The 22,892-nt window shown below is 47.7% G+C and overlaps 1 protein-coding gene across 1 annotated transcript in view; it reads right to left on the bottom strand.

Moving 5' to 3' along the window:
• LOC134983627 (zinc finger protein 271-like) overlaps nt 1-22,892 on the bottom strand; it is a 59,180-nt gene that overhangs the window by 29,916 nt on the left and 6,372 nt on the right. Inside the window, exons 2-8 of the mRNA XM_063949302.1 lie at nt 17,562-17,693; nt 16,519-16,710; nt 16,194-16,373; nt 15,621-15,812; nt 15,023-15,146; nt 9,229-9,326; nt 8,962-9,067 (exon numbers count right to left, since the gene is read on the bottom strand). Coding sequence (XP_063805372.1) covers nt 8,962-9,067; nt 9,229-9,326; nt 15,023-15,146; nt 15,621-15,812; nt 16,194-16,373; nt 16,519-16,710; nt 17,562-17,654 — 985 coding nt within the window. The 5' untranslated portion in view covers nt 17,655-17,693. The remainder of the gene's footprint in view (nt 1-8,961; nt 9,068-9,228; nt 9,327-15,022; nt 15,147-15,620; nt 15,813-16,193; nt 16,374-16,518; nt 16,711-17,561; nt 17,694-22,892) is intronic.

A 22,892-nucleotide genomic window follows, 5' to 3' on the forward strand; every position in this document is an offset into this window, starting at 1 on the left:
GTATATAATTAAAAGGATCATACCTATGTCTTTTGTGCAGTCAGAATGTGCTGGTTCCCTGTTTAAAAGCCTGGGAGGCAGTGGGTGGGGTGCTAATCCAGAAATGAGGGATGTCCCAATCCCTCAGGTATGTAAACACACACATAATATAGACTATATGGAAACGGGGCCTGGACTGCACACCCTAGCTCATTATAATGGGATGTGCTACCTTGCTGGGACTAAGTACTGTAATACTACAACATAGGAACAAAGGGTGCAGGTGCACCATACACCATTAAAATTGTCCTCTTCTTTTCTTTTACATTCAGCAGCCTCTTTCATTTGCTTAACACTGATCTTTCACTCCTATCCTTTTTTCTGTGTGATGCCCTGGGGTGGTTTGGCTGGGGTGGTCTGGGGGTGCTCTGCGTCCCGGAGGTGAACCCCTATAGTGTTAGGGACCTGTCCGATGAGGTCACCGTGAAGCAGGTGGGCAGGCTCATATACTGGCCAATATATGCCAAGAACCTCAAATATTATATTATGGTTATAATAATGTTAATGGTGTATGGTGCACGTGCACCCTTTGTTCCTATATTGCAGTATTTTTCTTCCAGGAGAATCCCTCAGAAGACTTCCCAGGGTAGACCTCCGGTGGATGTTCAGGGGCAACAAGAGTTCTTGGGGGAGAAGGTTTCAGATTCCAAAGTTACTCGGGGCCGGCTTTATTTTTTGGTTCACTGGAAAGGCTATGGCCCGGAAGAAAGGTCTTGGGTCCTGGATAAGTATCTACATGCCCCTAAATTTAAGAGATTATTCTTTCAGGAATTTCCTCAGAAACCCGGCTTTAGGGTTTCTTTAACCCCTCCTCAAGGGGGGGGGGTACTGTTAGGTGCCGCGGTCCACGGCGCCGCTCGGTCTGCTTCCGAGCGACGCTCACGGCCGCCACACCTCCCTCCCTGGCGCCTAGCAACGCCAGGACGCAGTGCGCGCTGTGACGCCGTACGCGCTTAGCCGCCGGACCCTTAGCAACGGGGACGCCACTGACGAACCGCGTTTCCCGTTGCTTCCTATCAATCAGTACACCTGTTAGCTCTGGTCGTGCAGCAGGGCAGCTGCACGACATTACTAATTAAGCTTCGCTGCAGCTATTGGAGGGCTCCCTGTTATATTCTCCCTCACTACCTGGCACAAACGCCGGTGATAGCTTCCTGTATGCTGTTCCTGGTCAGCTGTATCTGGTCGATCCTGCTCCCTGTGCTCCTGTATCCTGGAGTTCTGAAGCCGGTCCTGGAATCCTTCCTGTTCAAGTAAACCTGTTGCAGTCATCTGGGGGTTCTCGTTTGTTGGGGTTCTCTCCCGGTTTCGTGAGTAGCGGCTTCTGCCGCATGCTGCGGCCTAGGCCGATTCGTCCTTGTGTTACTTTTTGTATTTGAGGTTTTTGCGGAGGTTTTCCGCTTTTCACTGTCTTCCCCGGAACTCGGCGGTGCCGTGTGGGGGAGTGGAAAGTGGTATCTTTTGTTGTTCTTTTCCTTTGGCGGCGTGCCGCACATATATTTAGTTTTAGGGTAGTTAGTAACCCCTAGCTTCGGTTTGCTTTAGTTAGAGGTCCCCTTGTTATTATCCTGTCTTGGTTCACGCTTTGTCTCACTCTAAGACCTGGGGGCAACGGAGTTGGGCAGACCTAATCCGCCCTTCAAACGCGGCTGCCGTGGGCCCAAGAAACCATAGTCACTCAGGCGTGAACTGACCACATGGGTAAAACAACGGAGGTAGGGTGCTAGGGGCTATTTCCGTTCCATCCCTATTTCAGTGTCACGTCCTGGTGCTCTGGACTCACTTCGCAACATCTTTCTAGTTCTGAGCATCAGGAACGTAACAACTACAGCTGCCTCATGGACAGTAAAAGCAATTGAGGCTTGCTCTTGCTTATGACAGAGGAAGCCAGACAATACCTGTCTCATATTAAAACAGCTTCTTACTCTACATTCAGAAAGCTTCGTCTGAGGCTGGTGTGTTGGCCACCAAGGCATCTGCTATGTCTGTTCTGTCACACCGTATTTTGTGGTTGAATCATGGAAGGTGGACCTAGATTATAAGAAAACCTTAGAAATCCTCCACTTTTCTGGGGATCTTCTGTTTGGGGAAGAATTGAATAAGACTGTGTCTGATTTGGCGGCTGCCAAGACAGCATTTCTACCGCCCTCAAATCCTTCAAAGAAGGTCAAGGGTACCACATTTCGCACCTTTTGACCTCAGGGTAAAGCGAAAGGACAGTCTTTCCCTAGACCCTAAAGCCTGCAAGCCCAAGACCAAGACCAAGCAGCCCTGGGCAACTCATCAGCCTTCCAGTAAGCCTGACAATCCTGCAGCATGATGGGGCGGAGGCCGACTTCTGAACATTTCCATATGACCACTTTTTTATTAGGAACGATTTTTTGTCAACTTTGCGAGCATAAGGTGAAAATCAAAGATACCTTTAGATGAACTCATCTCACTGAGTTTAGGTGAATTGGATACATCCAAGAGCAGACCCTTGAAGAGATGAATGTTATTCTTGTGTGTCTGATCAAGTCTCCCGTTCTCTTTACTTGGATACAGGACACCTCAGATTGAAGAATATAAAGAAATTCTTCATAGAGTTCACACTAACAGCGCTGGTGGACCACTCTCTCCTTTGTTGTCTACAAGTTTGAGATTTGGCACACTCATGAGTTGGTACTTAGCAGTTTGTGTGGCGCAGTTTACACCTATTTTTATATTTGATAAGTTTGTGAGGTTATCCAAGTTTAGAATGGAAACCCTGCACACAATAGTTCTGTCTATGGGGGTAATTCTGAGTTGATCGCAGCAGGATTTTTGTTAGCAGTTGGGCAAAACCATGTGCACTGCAGGGGAGGCAGATATAACATGTGCAGAGAGAGACAGATTTGGGTGTGGCGAGTTCAATCTGCAATCTAAATTGCAGTGTAAAAATAATGCAGCCAGTATTTACCCTGCACAGAAACAAAATAACTCACCCAAATCTAACTCTCTCTGCAAATGTTATATCTGCCTCCCCTGCAGTGCACATGGTTTTGCCCAACTGCTAAAAAATTTCCTGCTGCGATCAATTTGGAATTACCCCCTATGTATCCTGGAGACTTCATGGTATCCCTGGATATACAGGATGCACATCTACATATTCCTATTGCCAAGTCACATCAGCAGTTCCTGCGGTTTGCCATCAACAGCCTTCATTACCCATTCCAGGCTCTGCCATTTGGACAGACTACAGCTCCTCGTGTCTTTACCAAGATTATGGCTGTTACGACGGCCTACCTTCGTCAGCAGGGAACACGAATTCTGCCGTATCTGGATGAAGTCACAGAAAGTTCTCCTCTGTCAACTCCAACTGACGTCAAGCTTCCTTCAGACACACGATTGGCTGATAAACTGAAAGAAGTCCTCTCCGGTCCAGTCACAGAGCCCTGATGCAGTATCAAATCCGAAGAGATTTCCTATTGCATATTTAGTGACACAGCTATATTGTGCCATTTTGTTTTACAATTGAAATTACTGGAGTTGCCCAAGGGCTCCAAAACGCCTTGGATATGATTTTCTTACTTTCCAGCTGGTCTAACTCCAGCTCCACCTTCTGTCTGATAATGTACGGTATTGGCCGCGCTTTATGGAACCTGGGAACAGCTCCATCTTTGAGCACTAGCTTCCCTTTTATGTGTTGCAAAGTCCCAGTGCCTGGTTGAAAAAGAGCTGTAGCTTGGTTAAGGTCTGTTTTCAGGGACAAAGGCAGGGTGTGTGTGATGCTCAGGCTTTTGATGACTGACCAGTCTAGTTTCATTTTTTGTAGCCATTTCCGACCCCACAATGCTGGGCCACCATTTTGAATGATCTATAAGTCAAGAGTCTCCTGCTGGCCATCATGCTGCACAAATACAGGCAACACACCGCATGGAATAATTTTCTCTCCAGTATATGTTTTAAGCAGTTTTGTTTAATTTCACATTTTTAAAATGGCGTTTGTACTCTTGCTGTGACATTAGAGACTGCTGACCCTGTGCCCACTTCCATTTCAACTGGGTGATCACTGATTTGTAGAGTGACCCAAATTGCCTGTTTGTCACCCCCTTTCACTGCAATAACTTCCAAAGTGCCCAGATCATTGCCGCTGTCTGAGTCTTTCAAAACATATATATTCCTTAATCTACTGTGATTCTTTCTCCCGCCAGTGGCCTCCGCCCGATATGTCGGCGACCAGCAAACACGTTTAATGTGCCCCTTTTTGTTACATTTCCTACACAGTTCATGTTTGAACCTACAGTCCCTGGATGAAGGTGTATCTGCGCCACAGCGGTAGCATACTTCTAATGGGGGACCAGGTGCATGCAAGGGCGTTGTGTTTGTTGTTGTGGTCACCATTTTGTGAACTTGTGATGCAGACTTGCCAGCCATTTGGCGCTCCACCACATCTTTAGCTGCAGTTTCCATTGATAATGCCACTTGTAATGCGCGTGTAAACGGGAGCTCTGTCTCTGTTACTAAACGTTTTTGCACACTCTAGCTTAAAATCCCACACACCAGACGGTCTCTCAGGGCATCATTCAGGCCATCTCCAAACTAACAGTGCTCCGACACTCTTTTTAATTCTGGCACATATGCAGCCACTGATTCCCCCTCTCCTTGGTTCCGTTTATGAAATCTGAACCATTCTGCTATCAGGAGAGGCTTAGGGGACAAGTGTTCTTGTGAAATCCTAACAATATCTGCATAAGACTTAGTAGCAGGTTTCACAGGGGACGTTAAATTGTGGAGCAGACCATAGGCGTTTCCTCCCATTAATAGTACTGGTACCCGTTTGTCTACAGCAATGATATTTGCCAGAAAATACTGTTCCAGCCTTTCAGTATAGAGGAGCCAGTCATCTTTTTCAATGTAATTGAGAACCACAGAACAACACACTTAACTGCTAAAACAGCGTCTATAAACTATGGCAGATGAATAGTTTAAACATTCCTAATTAGGTACACCTCCTGAGAGACTGCGCGTGCCGAAAACACTATGTGGAGTGAGCAAAGAACAATATAACAAAGAAAGGACGGCTGCGCAGTGTGTCAGGAGATGATGTGTATAAAGAGAGCCGACATATGAAAAATTAACAATATTTTATATGAATAATTAAAAAACCAATAAATGAACTTGTATAAACCAATCACATGGAATAAAACACACCTTAAAAACTCAGGAATGACATATACTCTGTAAGGGCGTTAAATGCAAATTCAGGACCCAATATTGGCAAGTGTCCGTTTTCCATAGGCTAAATAGCCATAGCGTAAATTGATTGCCAGTAAATGATCACAGAGAGTTCCAAATGATCTGTGTGCTTGCAGAAGTTGGATGTAATGGGTAGAAGGTATTTACCTCTCCAGTGGGCTGGGCGAGAGTCGGGCGTCCCCGACTAGCCGTCCTGCAATGCCCACGTCCACACGGCGGCGGTGAGGAATGGAGATCTCTAGAAGAAATAACTGGCCTGTGACTACCTGAGCGAGGTGTGTGGAGGGCGGGGTCTGACGCGTTTCGTCACATACCATGTGATTTTTTCAAAGATGTGGAAAAAGTCACATGGTATGTGACGAAACGCGTCAGACCCCGCCCTCCACACCTCGCTCAGGTAGTCACAGGTGTTGCTTGCATGAACTAGGAACGATTTCATATCTGGCTGCAAAATTCTTGGAGAGCGACCGCTGGACGTCACGTCTCTACAGCCAGTTATTTCTTCTAGAGATCTCCATTCCTCCCCGCCGCCGTGTGGACGTGGGCATTGCAGGACGGCTAGTCGGGGACGCCCGACTCTCGCCCAGCCCACTGGAGAGGTAAATACCTTCTACCCATTACATCCAACTTCTGCAAGCACACAGACCATTTGGAACTCTCTGTGATCATTTACTGGCAATCAATTTACGCTATGGCTATTTAGCCTATGGAAAACGGACACTTGCCAATATTGGGTCCTGAATTTGCATTTAACGCCCTTACAGAGTATATGTCATTCCTGAGTTTTTAAGGTGTGTTTTATTCCATGTGATTGGTTTATACAAGTTCATTTATTGGTTTTTTAATTATTCATATAAAATATTGTTAATTTCTCATATGTCGGCTCTCTTTATACACATCATCTTTTTCAATGTCAAGGTCCCTTAAGGTGCCTATGGTGGTCATTCCGAGTTGATCGCTAGCTGCTTTCGGTCGCTGTGCAGCAATGAGGTGAAAAAACGGCACTTCCGCGAATGCGTATGCGGCGCAATGCGCATGCACAACGTATTATTACAACGACCGATGTAGTTTCACACAAGGTCTAGCGAACCTTTTCAGTCGCACTGCTGGCTGCAGAGTGATTGACAGGAAGAGGGCGTTTCTGGGTGCCAACTGACCATTTTCAGGGAGTTTTCGTTAAAAAACACAGGCGTGCCAGGAAAAACGCAGGCGTGGCTGGGCGAACGCAGGGTGTGTTTGTGACGTCAAAACAGGAACTGAACAGTCTGAAGTGATCGCAAGCGCGGAGTAGGTTTTGAGCTACTGTAAAACTGCACAAAAACTTTGTAGCCGCTCTGCGATCCTTTCGTTCGCACTTCTGCTAAGCAAAAATACACTCCCAGTGGGAGGCGGCATGGCTGCTAAAAACTGCTATTGAGCAAACAACTCGGAATGACCACCTATATGTAGAGCCATGGCAGTGGGTCCTTACCGGTGCTCGCAGCTAAGCAGAGTGCACGGTGATTCCTTCACAAACACTGCCACTTCTTTCTGGTCTAACAGATATGGCCTGGGTTCAGAAGCCACACGGTGCCAATTGTTGTGTCCATGTAAGTGCTCATTGACAAAAACAGACATGGAGACCAGGAGCTGAAATCAGCATGCCGCTTTCAACTTTACTTGACTGCAAACGAACATAAAGCAACACACTTTTGCAGCAATCTGCACAATTGCACTGAACAACAAAACAGTGGTGAAACATGGTACTGCAAGTATAAAACAGAAATGCACAGCAATGTAAATCTGACATAGCCAGATTCCAATGTCTAACACCCATAGCAACCAATATGATTCTAATTATTATCTTCTAGAAGGTGCTAGATAAATAAGGAAAACATGCTTCTGCAAACCCACACTTTAGTAAATATAAACCTTAGCATTACCAAACATCCTCTTGAGCAGGATCACTTTTTTGGACAGTAAGACAATGGTATTGATGTATCATGCAGTAAAATTGATTGCAGATGTGGACCACGAGAGAAGTTGCCCATAGCAACCAATCAGCTTTGAGGTAGCATTTATATAGCATCACATATATATGCATAACATACATTAGTGCTGGTATACGACTTGTCTCAGACGCAAATTAGAAAGAGTATTTCATACAGATATTATTACTCTTATTGCAAAGGGAGGACAATATGTAATGTCAGGAGGATCATGGGACATGTGACACCACATCTCTTCCCACTGTTCAGGGAATGAATGGCTACAATGTTTCAAAGCTCAGAATGAGGTTACTTCTAGTGTTGTATACCAAACACCAGGGAGTGTGGGGAGGAGACTGGTCAGATCTCTGGGCTGGTAACACATAGTGACATGATGTGAGGGAGAGCAGGAGTATAATAGGTTCTGATGGCTCCTGATGTATGAGATACACCAGAGAGTATGGGGAGGAGACTGGTCAGATCTCTGGGCTGGTAACACACAGTGACATGATGTGACGGGGAGAGCAGGAGTATAACATGGGCTGGTGGTTCCTGATGTATGAGATACACCAGAGAGTGTGGGGAGGAGACTGGTCAGATCTCTGGGCTGGTAACACATAGTGACATGATGTGACGGGGAGAGCAGGAGTATAACATGGGCTGGTGGTACCTGATGTATGAGATACACCAGAGAGTGTGGGGAGGAGACTGGTCAGATCTCTGGGCTGGTAACACACAGTAACATGATGTGAGGGGAGAGCAGGAGTATAATAGGGGCTGATGGATCCTGATGTATGAGATACACCAGAGAGTGTGGGGAGGAGACTGGTCAGATCTCTGGGCTGGTTACACACAGTGACATGATGTGAGGGGGAGAGCAGGAGTATAATAGGGGCTGATGGATACTGATGTATGAGATACACCAGAGAGTGTGGGGAGGAGACTGGTCAGATCTCTGGGCTGGTTACACACAGTGACATGATGTGAGGGGGAGAGCAGGAGTATAATAGGGGCTGATGGCTCCTGATGTATGAGATACACCAGAGAGTGTGGGGAGGAGACTGGTCAGATCTCTGGGCTGGTAACACACAGTGACATGATGTGAGGGAGAGAGCAGGGGTATAATAGGGGCTGATGGATCCTGATGTATGAGATACACCAGAGAGTGTGGGGAGGAGACTGGTCAGATCTCTGGGCTGGTAACACAGTGACATGATGTGAGGGGAGAGCAGGAGTATAATAGGGGCTGATGGCTCCTGATGTATGAGATACACCAGAGAGTGTGGGGAGGAGACTGGTCAGATCTCTGGGCTGGTTACACACAGTGACATGATGTGAGGGAGAGCAGGAGTATAATAGGGGCTGATGGATCCTGATGTATGAGATACACCAGAGTGTGGGAAGGAGACTGGTCAGATCTCTGGGCTGGTAACACACAGTGACATGATGTGAGGGGAGAGCAGGAGTATAATAGGGGCTGATGGCTCCTGATGGATGAGATACACCAGGGAGTGTGGGGAGGAGACTGGTCAGATCTCTGGGCTGGTAACACACAGTGACATGATGTGAGGGGGAGAGCAGGAGTATAATAGGGGATGATGAACCCTGACTCCCCTGCTGGGCAGTTACTTTATTGTTATGTCTGTATGGACAGAGGGGGTAAAGAATAAAAGATTGATGAAGTAACAGAACAAGGATAATATGTGACTCTTTTCTGTAGTAAGTGTGTATTACTCACCTGTGCTGATACCTGTAGGGATTTCCTCCTCCTTACACAGCTGATCACCCATCACATACGTCTCATCTTCTACCTTTATATCTTCTACGTTAACAAGTTCTTCAATCTGAATAGACCACAGGACAATACAAATAAAACAATTCATATGGTCTGCTCCAATTCAGGGTAAAAAGAAGACAAGAGTGTATCAGATCTGCACAGCTTCCCTACACATCATATACTGTAGCATCAACTTTGGTATTTGGCAAGTCCCTGAATTCCATCTACCTGACCCTCCTGTAGGACACTGTGATTCTCCTCTGTACGGTCCTGGGAATAAAGAGGACAGGGACATCTCTCTGGGGTATTCCTGTTACTGGCTCCATCTGTAGGAGACACACAGTGACTGAGTACATTGTATATAATAAGAATTTACTTACCGATAATTCTATTTCTCATAGTCCTTAGTGGATGCTGGGGACTCCGTAAGGACCATGGGGAATAGCGGCTCCGCAGGAGACTGGGCACAAAAGTAAAAGCTTTAGGACTACCTGGTGTGCACTGGCTCCTCCCCCTATGACCCTCCTCCAAGCCTCAGTTAGGATACTGTGCCCGGACGAGCGTACACAATAAGGAAGGATTTTGAATCCCGGGTAAGACTCATACCAGCCACACCAATCACACCGTACAACCTGTGATCTGAACCCAGTTAACAGCATGATAACAGAGGAGCCTCTGAAAAGATGGCTCACAACAATAATAACCCGATTTTTGTAACAATAACTATGTACAAGTATTGCAGACAATCCGCACTTGGGATGGGCGCCCAGCATCCACTACGGACTATGAGAAATAGAATTATCGGTAAGTAAATTCTTATTTTCTCTAACGTCCTAAGTGGATGCTGGGGACTCCGTAAGGACCATGGGGATTATACCAAAGCTCCCAAACGGGCGGGAGAGTGCGGATGACTCTGCAGCACCGAATGAGAGAACTCAAGGTCCTCCTCAGCCAGGGTATCAAATTTGTAGAATTTAGCAAATGTGTTTGCCCCTGACCAAGTAGCTGCTCGGCAAAGTTGTAAAGCCGAGACCCCTCGGGCAGCCGCCCAAGATGAGCCCACTTTCCTTGTGGAATGGGCTTTTACAGATTTTGGCTGTGGCAGGCCCGCCACAGAATGTGCAAGCTGAATTGTACTACAAATCCAACGAGCAATAGTCTGCTTAGAAGCAGGAGCACCCAGCTTGTTGGGTGCATACAGAATAAACAACGAGTCAGATTTTCTGACTCCAGCCGTCGTGGAACCCTATATTTCCAGGGCTCTGACAACATCTAGCAACTTGGAGTCCTCCAAGTCCCTAGTAGCCGCAGGCACCACAATAGGTTGATTCAGGTGAAACGCTGAAAAACACCTTAGGGAGAAACTGAGGACAAGTCCTCAAATTCGCCCTGTCCGAATGGAAAATCAGATGAGGGCTTTTACAGGATAAAGCCGCCAATTCTGACACGCACCTGGCCCAGGCCAGGGCCAACAGCATGACCACTTTCCATGTGAGATATTTTAACTCCGCATATTTAAGTGGTTCAAACCAATGTGACTTTTGGAACCCAAAAACTACATTTAGATCCCAAGGTGCCACTGGAGGCACAAAAGGAGGCTGTATATACAGTACCCCTTTCACAAACGTCTGAACTTCAGGGACTGAAGCTAGTTCTTTTTTGGAAGAAAATTGACAGGGCCGAAATTTGAACCTTAATGGACCTCCATTTCGGGCCCATAGACACTCCTGTTTGCAGGAAATGTAGGAATCGACCTAGTTGAAAATTCCTCCGTTTGGGCCTTACTGGCCTCGCACCCCGCAACATATTTTCGCCAAATGCGGTGATAATGTTTTGCGGTTATATCTTTCCTGGCTTTGATCAGGATAGGAATGACTTCATCCGGAATGCCTTTCTCCTTCAGGATCCGGCGTTCAACCGCCATGCCGTCAAACGCAGCCGCGGTAAGTCTTGAAACAGACATGGTCCTTGCTGGAGCAGGTCCCTTCTTAGAGGTAGAGGCCACGGATCCTCCGTGAGCATCTCTTGAAATTCCGGTTAAAAAGTCCTTCTTGGCCAATCCGGAGCCACGAATAGAGTGCTTACTCCTCTCCATCTTATAATTCTCAATACCTTGGTATGAGAGGCAGAGGAGGGAACACATACACTGACTGGTACACCCACTGTGTTACCAGAGCGTCTACAGATATTGCCGGAGGGTCCCTTGACCTGGCGCAATACTTGTCGAGTTTTATAAACATGTGGAAGACTTCTGGGTGAAGTCCCCACTCTCCCGGGTGGAGATCGTGTCTGCTGAGGAAGTCTGCTTCCCAGTTGTCCACTCCCGGAATGAATACTGACAGTGCTATCACATGATTTTTCGCCCCGCGAAAAATCCTTGCAGCTTCTGCCATTGCCCTCCTGCTTCTTGTGTCACCCTGTCTGTTTACGTGGGTGACTGCCGTGATGTTGTCCGAATGGATCAACTCCGGGTGACCTTGAAGCAGAGGTCTTGCTGAGCTTAGAGCATTGTAAATGGCCCTTAGCTTCAGGATATTTATGTGAAGTGATGTCTCCAGGCTTGACCATAAGCTCTGGAAATTCCTTCCCTGTGTGACTGCACCCCAGCCTCGCAGGCTGGCATCCGTGGTCACCAGGACCAAGTCCTGAATGTGTGGCCCTCTAGAAGATGAGCACTCTGCAACCACCCCAGGAGAGACACCCATGTGCTTGGTGACAGGGTTATCCGCTGATGCATCTGAAGATGCGACCCGGACCATTTGTCCAGCAGGTCCCACTGGAAAGTTCTTGCGTGAAATCTGCCAAATGGGATTGCTTCGTAGGAAGCCACCAATTTTCCCAGAACCATTTCATTGATGTACTGAGACTTGGCTCGGTTATAGGAGGTTCCCGACTAGCTCGGATAACTCCCTGACTTTCTCCTCCGGGAGAAACACCTTTTTCTGGACTGTGTCCAGGATCATCCCTAGGAACAGAAGACAAGTCGTCGGAATCAGCTGCGATTTTGGAATATTGAGAATCCAATTGTGCTGCCGCAACACTACCTGAGATAGTGCTACACCGACCTCCAACTGTTCCCTGGATCTTACCCTTATCAGGGAATCGTCCAAGTAAGGGATTACTAAAATTCCCTTCCTTCGAAGGAGTATCATCATTTCGGCTATTACCTTGGTAAAGACCCGGGGTGCCGTGCACCATCCATACGGCAGCGTCTGAACTGATAGTGACAGTTCTGTACCGTAAACCTGAGGTACCCTTGGTGAGAAGGGTAAATTGGGACATGAAGGTAAGCATCCTTGATGTCCCGAGACATCAAGTAGTCCCCTTCTTCCAGGTTCGCAATCACTGCTCTGAGTGACTCAATCTTGAATTTGAACCTCCGTATGTAAGTGTTCAAGATTTTAGATTTAGAATCGGTCTCACCGAGCCGTCCGGCTTCGGTACCACCACAGTGTGGAATAATACCCCGTTCCCTGTTGCAGGAGGGGTACCTTGATTATCACCTGCTGGGAATACAGCTTGTGAATGGTTTTCAAAACTGCCTCCCTGTCAGAAGGAGACATCGGTAAAGCCGATTTTAGGAAACGGCGAGGGGGAGACGTCTCGAATTCCAATTTGTACCCCTGAGATATCACCTGAAGGATCCAGGGGTCTACTTGCGAGTGAGCCCACTGCGCGCTGAAATTCATTGAGACGGGCCCCCACCGTGCCTGATTCTGCTTGTAAAGCCCCAGCGTCATACTGAGGGCTTGGCAGAGGCGGGAGAGGGCTTCTGTTCCTGGGAACTGGCTGATTTCTGCAGCCTTTTTCCTCTCCCTCTGTTACGGGTCAGAAATGAGGAACCTTTTGCCCGCTTGCCCACGATAAGACTGCGCCTGACAATAAGGCGTCTTCTTATGTTGAGAGGCGACCTGGGGTACAAACGTGGATTTCCCAGCTGTTGCCGTGCCCAACAGGTCTGAAAGACCGACCCCAAATAACTCCTCCCCTTAATAAGGCAATACTTCCAAATGCCGTTTGGAATCCGTATCACCTGACCACTGTCGTGTCCATAACCCTCTACTGGTAGAAATGGACAACGCACTTAGACTTGATGCCAGTCGGCAAATATTCCGCTGTGCATCACGCATATATAGAAATGCATCTTTTAAATGCTCTATAGGCAAAAATATACTTTCCCTTTCTAGGGTTTCAATATTTTCAGTCAGGGAATCCGACCACGCCAACCCAGCACTGCACATCCAGGCTGAGGCGATTGCTGGTCGCAGTATAACACCAGTATGTGTGTAAATACATTTTAGGATACCCTCCTGCTTTCTATCAGCAGGATCCTTAAGGGCGGCCATCTCAGGAGAGGGTAGAGCCCTTACAAGCGTGTGAGCGCTTTATCCACCCTAGGGGGTGTTTCCCAACGCACCCTAACCTCTGGCGGGAAAGGATATAATGCCAATAACATTTTAGAAATTATCAGTTGTTATCGGGGGAAACCCACGCATCATCACACACCTCATTTAATTTCTCAGATTCAGGAAAACTACAGGTAGTTTTTCCTCACCGAACATAATACCCCTTTTTGGTGGTACTCGTATTATCAGAAATGTGTAAAACATTTTTCATTGCCTCAATCATGTAACGTGTGGCCCTACTGGAAGTCACATTTGTCTCTTCACCGTCGACACTGGAGTCAGTATGCGTGTCGGCGTCTATATCTGCCATCTGAGGTAACGGGCGCTTTAGAGTCCCTGACGGCCTAAGAGACGTCTGGACAGGCACAAGCTGAGTAGCCGACTGTCTCATGTCAACCACTGTCTTTTATACAGAGCTGACACTGTCACGTAATTCCTTCCAACAGTTCATCCACTCAGGTGTCGACCCCCTAGGGGGTGACATCACTATTACAGGCAATTTGCTCCGTCTCCACATCATTTTTCTCCTCATACATGTCGACACAAACGTACCGACATACAGCACACACACAGGGAATGCTCTGATAGAGGACAGGAGGACCCCACTAGCCCTTTGGGGAGACAGAGGGAGAGTTTGCCAGCACACACCAGAGCGCTATATATATACAGGGATAACCTTATATAAGTGTTTTTCCCCTTATAGCTGCTGTATCTTTAATAACTGCACGTAATTAGTGCCCCCCTCTCTTTTTTAACCCTTTCTGTAGTGTAGTGACTGCAGGGGAGAGCCAGGGAGCTTCCCTCCAACGGAGCTGTGAGGGAAAATGGCGCCAGTGTGCTGAGGAGATAGGCTCCGCCCCCTTATCGGCGGCCTTATCTCCCGTTTTTCTATGTATTCTGGCAGGGGTTAAATGCATCCATATAGCCCAGGAGCTATATGTGATGCATTTTTTTGCCATCCAAGGTGTTTTTATTGCGTCTCAGGGCGCCCCCCCCAGCTCCCTGCACCCTCAGTGACCGGAGTGTGAAGTGTGCTGAGAGCAATGGCGCACAGCTGCAGTGCTGTGCGCTACCTTGTTGAAGACAGGACGTCTTCTGCCGCCGATTTTCCGGACTTCTGGCTCTGTAAGGGGGGCGGCGGCACGGCTCTGGGACCCATCCATGGCTGGGCCTGTGATCGTCCCTCTGGAGCTAATGTCCAGTAGCCTAAGAAGCCCAATCCACTCTGCACGCAGGTGAGTTCGCTTCTTCTCCCCTTAGTCCCTCGATGCAGTGAGCCTGTTGCCAGCAGGTCTCACTGAAAATAAAAAACCTAAAACTAAACTTTTCACTAAGCAGCTCAGGAGAGCCATCTAGTGTGCAACCTTCTCGTTCGGGCACAGAAATCTAACTGAGGCTTGGAGGAGGGTCATAGGGGGAGGAGCCAGTGCACACCAGGTAGTCCTAAAGCTTTTACTTTTGTGCCCAGTCTCCTGCGGAGCCGCTATTCCCCATGGTCCTTACGGAGTCCCCAGCATCCACTTAGGACGTTAGAGAAATGGGATTATCAGGTGAGGTGTATCTAGGTGGCCCCATAGCTGCTCTCTCCATTACACTACATGACAGTCTCCTCTTACCCAGTGATGTAAGGGGCCGGTGATTCTCAATCATCACGTCTTTGTACAGACCCCTGTGTTCCTCTATATACTCCCACTCCTCCATGGAGAAATAGACAGTGACATCCTCACACCTTATAGGAACCTGACAACACAATGATACAGTCATCACCCAGCCACATCCCCTGGTGTTACTGTATAATGTCCCATTCCCAGCAGTCACCTCTCCAGCCATCACCCAGACACATCCCCTGGTGTTACTGTATAATGTCCCATTCCCAGCAGTCACCTCTCCAGTCATCACCCAGACACATCCCCCGGTGTTACTGTATAATGTCCCATTCCCAGCAGTCACCTCTCCAGTCATCACCCAGACACATCCCAAGGTGTTACTGTATAATGCCCCATTCCCAGCAGTCACCTCTCCAGCCATCACCCAGACACATCCCCTGGTGTTACTGTATAATGTCCCATTCCCAGCAGTCACCTCTCCAGTCATCACCCAGACACATCCCCTGGTGTTACTGTATAATGTCCCATTCCCAGCAGTCACCTCTCCAGTCATCACCCAGACACATCCCCCGGTGTTACTGTATAATGTCCCATTCCCAGCAGTCACCTCTCCAGTCAGCAGATGAATGATCTTGTTGGTGAGATCCAGGATCTTCTGGTGATTGTGCCTCTCATGTATCAGTGAGTGAGGTGGAGGCACTGTGACGGGGCTCTGGGTCCTGCTCAGTCCTCCTGACACACGGTGATGGCTGCTGGGTGTCTCACACTGTCCAGATGTTCCCTTCACTACTGTGTGATCCTGTGTACAACATTCATTAAATTCTACCATGTGAACAGTAGATGCTTACATACATGTACCGTGTCATTATTACTAATAAAACCTGCTGAATTAGAAGAAAGCGAAATCTGCATATTGGGCTGATGTATCAGATAGTAAGGAGTAAATTGATTTTGCACATTCTGGTCAGTTCAGGGTCATCAACAAAACTCAAAAGATTAAAAAATATTCATATAAATTTTGATTGGAGAAATAAATAATGAAAAGAAAACATCACATGTAAATAGAATCTATAATCGCCTCCTTCACTATTTTATCACCAATGTCCTATGTACCTATAATCTACAGGCCTCTGCTGTCATGTATGAGACAAGAGGACATGACATTCCCAGAATCCCTCACCTCTCCAGTCAGCACACAGATGATGTCCAGGAAGAGATTTATTATCCTCTCAGTCATATCCATCTTCAATGCCTGGTGATTCTCCATCATCACGTCCTTGTACAGGCCCCTGTGTTCCTCTATATACTCCCACTCCTCCATGGAGAGATAGACAGCGACGTCCTCACACCTTATAGGAACCTGACACACACAATGATACAGTCATCACCCAGACACATCCCCTGGTGTTACTGTATAATGCCCCATTCCCAGCAGTCACCTCTCCAGTCATCACCCAGACACATCCCCTGGTGTTACTGTATAATGCCCCATTCCCAGCAGTCACCTCTCCTGTCAGCAGCTGAATGATCTTGTTGGTAAGCTCCAGGATCTTCTGGTCACTGTGCCTCTCATGGATCAGTGAGTGAGGTAGAGACACCGTGATGGGGTTCTGGGTCCTGCTCAGTCCTCCTGACACACGGGGATGGCTGCTGGGTGTCTCACAGTTCCCAGATGTCTTCCTCACTACTGTGTGATCCTGTGTATTGAGAGCGACACATCAATGAAACTGAATGAAAAACGACATCTATATCTCATGCCTAAAGCTGGCGTCAATATAACCAACAGTATGTTAACAGTAAAACCTGGTAAAAGAATGCAGAGGACCAGATCACCGCTCTCCACAAATGCTCCAGTGGGGTACCATGGCAGACCAGCCAAGAGGCCCCGACCATACAAGTCGAAAGAGCCCAGAGGGACGTCGGACAGGCGCATCGAGAGATAGATACGCCTGACTAATAGTGGCAGTAATCCACTGAGCAATAGATCCCTTGGAGGGTATCAGCCACAATTGGGAGCTACCACAAAGATCAAAAGTAAAAATTGAAAGCAAGATCTCTTGGTTCAAATGGAAAGCACCTTAGGTAAAAATATGTCTTCGTCCGTAACACCACCCTATCAGAATTAAGGATAAGTAAGGGAGGCTTACAAGACAGGGTCAGCAATTCCAATATCCACACAGAAAAGGCATTACCTAGGAGGAAAACCACCTTCAAGGTAAAGTAGCAGAATTTCACCATCTCAAGAGGCTCAAAAGGAGGTGTCTTAAGAGTCTCCATAACTAAAATTTAAATTCCATGAAGGGATAGGAAGAATGTATGACGAAAGTATACGAAGGACCTCTTAAAGGAAAGCTTGCACAGCCGGAATGAAAGTCATCTTTGGAAAAGGACTGAAAATGCAGACACTTGTCACTGTCACACTCCCTCACCTCCCCAGTTATGTCCCTGTGTTAGTAAGACACTCCCAGATCTCACCTCCCCAGTCAGGTCCCTGTGTTAGTAATATGAATATGAGTGATGTCACTGTGACACTCCCAGGACCCCTCACCTTTCCTGTCAGCAGCTGGATGATCTCCACAGTGAGGTTTAATATCCTTTCAGTCACATGACTCCTGTCCTTGTCCATCTTCCGTGACATCATTTACGTGACTTCTAGTAAAGGGTCTCCGGTTCCTCACAGCTAAATGGCCCAAGAATAAATGTAATAATTAAAATAAATATCAGAGAGAGTTTACAAGTACCATAGTCATACAGCAACTCTGTATTACTATCTGCATAATTCATTCTTCTAGTCTCACACATTAAGATTCCTTATAGAGCTCTGGGGGAGATTCATTCAGGATTACGGTCTGAATACGCACACAGACCAGTCTGAAACTTAATCCCAAATTGGAACTTTTAAAAAAATAAATCCCATCGTTTTGACCGACTCGCAGTCATCCGCATTGTCAGATGAGACTGGAGTGCGGCCGGAGGGGTTACTTCCCTGACAGTGCAGAAAACACTAATGTTCGCAGCACAATGGAAATGTATTGAAGTTAATGGGTGGACTGTGCAGCTAATGAGGCCTTAGGTGGCTTCCGGCATCTGACCTGCTCCATGAAACAGACGCAAACATGAAAATAAAATCTTATTGGCAAACATATAGATAAAAGTGCCCATCCCCAATTGTTCATCCCAGAGACAATGTGGTGTGTAAAGTGTGTTGATAAGCACTGCGGCTGCTGTGTTCCTATATACGTATAAATGGGGGCTGTGGCCGGAGAGACCCCCAGCCCACGTGAGCAATGGCCGCCGCGGCACTGAAGGGGTTAATCCCTAGTGCCCGGCGCCATTATCGGGACAATGGGCGCTTGGCGCCATATTTCAAATATTGTGGGCGCTTGGCGCAGTGTTTGTACAAATGGCATAAAATTTATTTTAACAATGTGCCGCGGTCCCGGACCTCTCCGGCGACAGTGACGGCAGCCCCCGGCGCGCTGAACAGTGTGTGCGCGCCGGGGGAGAGGGAAACCGCTGCATCCGGGAGATCAGCTCCCGCTGCAGCTATCGGGCGTGCGCCGCCTGAGTCCGGGAGCTCCGCTCCCGGCAACGGTGAGCACAGCCCCTCGGCGCACTGAGCCGTGTGTGCGCCGGGGGAGAAGGGTGAGCCGCTGCGGCTGGGAGCTCAGCTCCCATTGCACTGGAGGCGGCCAGCCGTGGCAGCCGGGATAGAATGTCCCGGGCTGCCAGGCGGCCGGGGGGGGGGGCCACAGATTCGGCGCCCTGGCGGCGGGGGGATGATTAGGTTGGTGAGTGCTGGGGTCCGGGAGCTACGCTCCCGGCACCTCAGCACTGCAACAGACACAGAGCCACAGCGGCCGGGACAAGTGTCCCGGGCCGCCGGGCTTCGGTTCAGGGGGGTGTGCCGCTCTGTGCGGCGAGGCTACAAAAGTGAATGCCGCTCTGGGGGACAGGAAGAGCCAGCTCCCTGGACCCCAATGGCGGGCATTACAGGCAGGCTGGAGGATGGGGAAAGCCAGCCCCATACCTCCAGCACCGAGAGAGCCCTATCAGCCATGCTGCAGGGCTAGGGGAGCCCAGCGCTGAGCACAGTATTTAAAAAAAAAAAAAAATATATATATATATATATATATATATATATATATATATATATATATATATATATATATATATATAGATATATATATATATATATATATATAGATAGATAGATAGTGTTATGAGGCACTTCAGTGCCTGGGAATGTGGTTCAGTGTAGATTTAAAGGGAAACACATGTGTTTAAAGGAAATGTATTTAAAGGTAAATGCACTTACTTGGACGTGTGTCCCAGGGAGGGGGAATCCATGGCTGTGCAGGCTGATGGGTTCTCCCAGACCTTTTCCCCAAAAACAGAATACTTTCCCTTCCAGCCTCACTCTTGAAAGTGGCATTGGTAGAGAGAGAAGAAGCTCAACTTTGAAACAAGCTGAGTGGTTTTCTGGAGCTCCATAGGGATCACCCGTAGTAGCCAGGAAACCTGGACTGGGGAGCTAGGCTGCCCAGCTTTGGAGCCCAATTCCAGGCTGCTGGCAGTGAGCTGGGTCCCGGGCAAGTTTCTGGAAGTCAGTTTAGGCGGGAAAACGTCCCCCAGCCTAGACTGAATGGCACCGGGGCGTATCCTGATCCTCCAGGATGGGACAGACAAAGGAGAGTGACCACTCCCCACTGTCCATAGAGAACAATGTTAGCTGTGCATGTGACCAAGGCATGCACAGCTCATGGGTAAACATTGATTGGTTGTAGACCACCGGGCGTGCTTACCCCCTGTGGTAATGTGTATTGGAGTTCGATAAAAGGAGGGCAGTTGCCCCATGAAAGTTGTATTGTACCATCTAAATTCTGCTGGAACAGCTTGCTGTATGCTGTTGCCCCTAGCAATAGGGAAGAGTCTTTTTTAAGGCTATTATTGAGCAAATAAACATCTCATCTGCCTCAAGAAGATTGCTTCATCTTGTGACCTACAAGGTTATGCCAAACATAGCCCCGTCCTCCGGCTGTCCAGGGAAGCACCTAATGTCTCCAAGTTCCGCCTTCTGCCAGCTACCGGTAGAGGCCTAGCAAGTGGCTAGTGGGGATTCGTCAACACCACACAGGTGTGGTAAGGCAGTGCGTCGGCACATACAGAGCAGAACCGTGATTCAAATGCCACGGCAGGTTAGGAGTTTGTTGGTGGCAGCATAAACCCGCCCACAACGCAGTGGGTGGAGTCAGTAACAGGCGGTTACTGGCGGTAAGCGGGAAACCCCTATGTGGTCAGGCCTCGTGTGACCTGACCCTCCATTCTGTGCACAGGAGACGGGACGCGAAAGCGGCGAGTGCTTTCGTACGGGACCGTCCTGTCACAGAGGCGCTATTCCCATTTGCCACCAATTGAGTGCCATCATTATCAGCTTCACATGACCCGGTTCCCATCACTCTGGGGGCGTGTCCAGTGTTCCCCGAGCTGCTAAGCTGCCACCGGACCCTTCCAGCACAGTTTAGATGACGTGCACATTTCCTCCCCCAACCTTCCCTCTCCGTAGGATGCTGGGGTTAGTAGGTTGGATGGTGGAGTAGTGCCCGAAAAGAGGGATTATCCAGCCAGGAGGGGGAGAGAAGTGTCGACCTTTTGACCCTGTTGATCTTTTGACTGTTGACCCTAATGGCCTTTTGACCCTGTCAACCCTATGGTGTAGACCTATCTTTGTAACGTCTATATTCTGTATCACACCAGTTTGTCTTTAATTTGCAACATACACACACACCCAGAATATGCACAGGCGTATCAGGTGCTCCCACCCACCGATCCACTAGCGATTTATCATTCTTCCATCCAACAACCGATATATCGCATAGTGTGTACCCAGCCTAACTAATCTCTAACTCTACCTTATATGCTATTTACTCTAATAGTCCCCTACTCTCACTACACCTGAGATATTACATCTCTGCTAACAGAATTATTCCTCTTTAGGTTACACTCCCTCCATTATATAATCTTATGTGACATTAGGATTATAGTGTAAATAAATGCTAGGAGTAATGGTGGTCTTACTTCCCGGAATGTGAGTGACCCCGTCCTACCTCAAATAACTGCCCCCCTTCCCCTTACACTAACCTGTATATTTACATACTATAACTTATACTCTATGCACCCACACAGGTTACACTCTTCTCCTATATAACTCTCCCCACTGAGGCAGGTGCATTACCATAGAAGAGGACAGGGTATCCGGTCTCTAGGTCGACCACTATTGGTCGACAGTAAAAAGGTTGACATGAGTTTTTCACAATTTCTTTTTTTAGCACTATTTCATGCTTAACGATCCTTGTGGACTACGATTGGGAATAGTAACTTGCCTGAAGCATAGCGAGCCATGCGAGAGGACATGGTGCACTAATTGGGGTTCCCGATCACCGTATGGAGAATTACGACCCCCCCAAAAAAAGAAAAAAGTTTTTTTCAAAAACCTCATGTCGACTTTTTGACTTACACCATGTCGACCTAGAAACTCTGTCAACCTACAATCCTTGTCGACCTAGTTACTGTCCCGAGTACATTGCATCCGGGAAGTATTCACAGCGCGTCACTTTTTCCACATTTTGTTATCTTACAGTCTTATTCCAAAATGGAATAAATTATTTTTATCTCGAAATTCTACACACAATACCCCATAATGACAACATGAGAAAAGTTTGAGATTTTTGCAAATTTATTAAAAATAAAAAACTAAGAAATCACATGTACATAAGTATTCACAGCCTTTGCCATGAAGCTCAAAAAGGATATTTATGGTAGACTTACCATTGTTAAATCTCTTTCTGCGAGGTACACTGGGTTCCACAGGGAAAATATCTGGTGTAGAGTGGATTCTGATCCGAAGAAGCACCAACAAGCTAAAGCTTTAGGCTGTCCCAGGATGCATTGGGGGGGGGAACCTCCTCTATAACCCCGCCTCCAGGCACTGTGAGCTCAGTTTTGTTAACCAGTCCAATGCAGGAGAAGGTAAAAAGAAAAGGCAGCTGTTAGTCACATAGAACCACATTCTCACGACAGGAGAAGGTACCAGCGGCTAATGCCATACAAACCCATAGAAGGTAGGTGCGTCAGGGTGGTTGCCCTGCGGAACCCAGTGTACCTCGCAGAAAGAGATTTAACAATGGTAAGTCTACCATAAATCTCCTTTTCTGCAGCAGGTAACACTGTGTTCCACAGGGAAAACATTGGGTGATATCCTAAAGCAGTTCCTCAAGGGAGGGGACACGCCTTAGCAGGTATGAGAACCCGGCACCCAAAAGAAGCATCCTGGGAGGTGGAAGTATCAAAGGCATAGAAACTTATGAACGTGTTCACCGAGGACCAGGTAGCCACCTTGCACAATTGTCCCGCGGACACGCCACGGCGTCCCGTCTACGAAGGTCCAACAGACCGAGTAGAATGGGCTTTAATGTCAACCGGAGTTGGGAGTCCAGCATGCGCATAGGCTTGTGCAATCACCATTCTAAACCATATGGCCAAGGTCTGCTTATTCGCAGGCCAGACACGTTTGTGGAAACCATATAGTACGAAACGGTTATCTGACCTCCTAATAGAGGCAGTCCTCTCCACCTATATACGGAGAGTCCTTACCACATCCATAGACCGCTCTTTGTGAGATAAGTCAGAAGAGATAAAAGCCGGAGCAACAATCTCTTGGTTAAGGTGAAATGATGACAGCACCTTAGGTAAATAACCAGAGACTACCCGGTTATGATGAAATATCAGACAGGCGCTCTGTCCTGTCGTCCACCCTAAGTCCAACACCCTTCTAGCAGAGCCAGAAGCCAGTAGAAACGGGACCTTGGTCGTGAGCCAT

This window comes from Pseudophryne corroboree (assembly GCF_028390025.1).
Source record: "Pseudophryne corroboree isolate aPseCor3 chromosome 3 unlocalized genomic scaffold, aPseCor3.hap2 SUPER_3_unloc_2, whole genome shotgun sequence".
Classification (NCBI taxonomy): Eukaryota; Metazoa; Chordata; class Amphibia; order Anura; family Myobatrachidae; genus Pseudophryne; species Pseudophryne corroboree.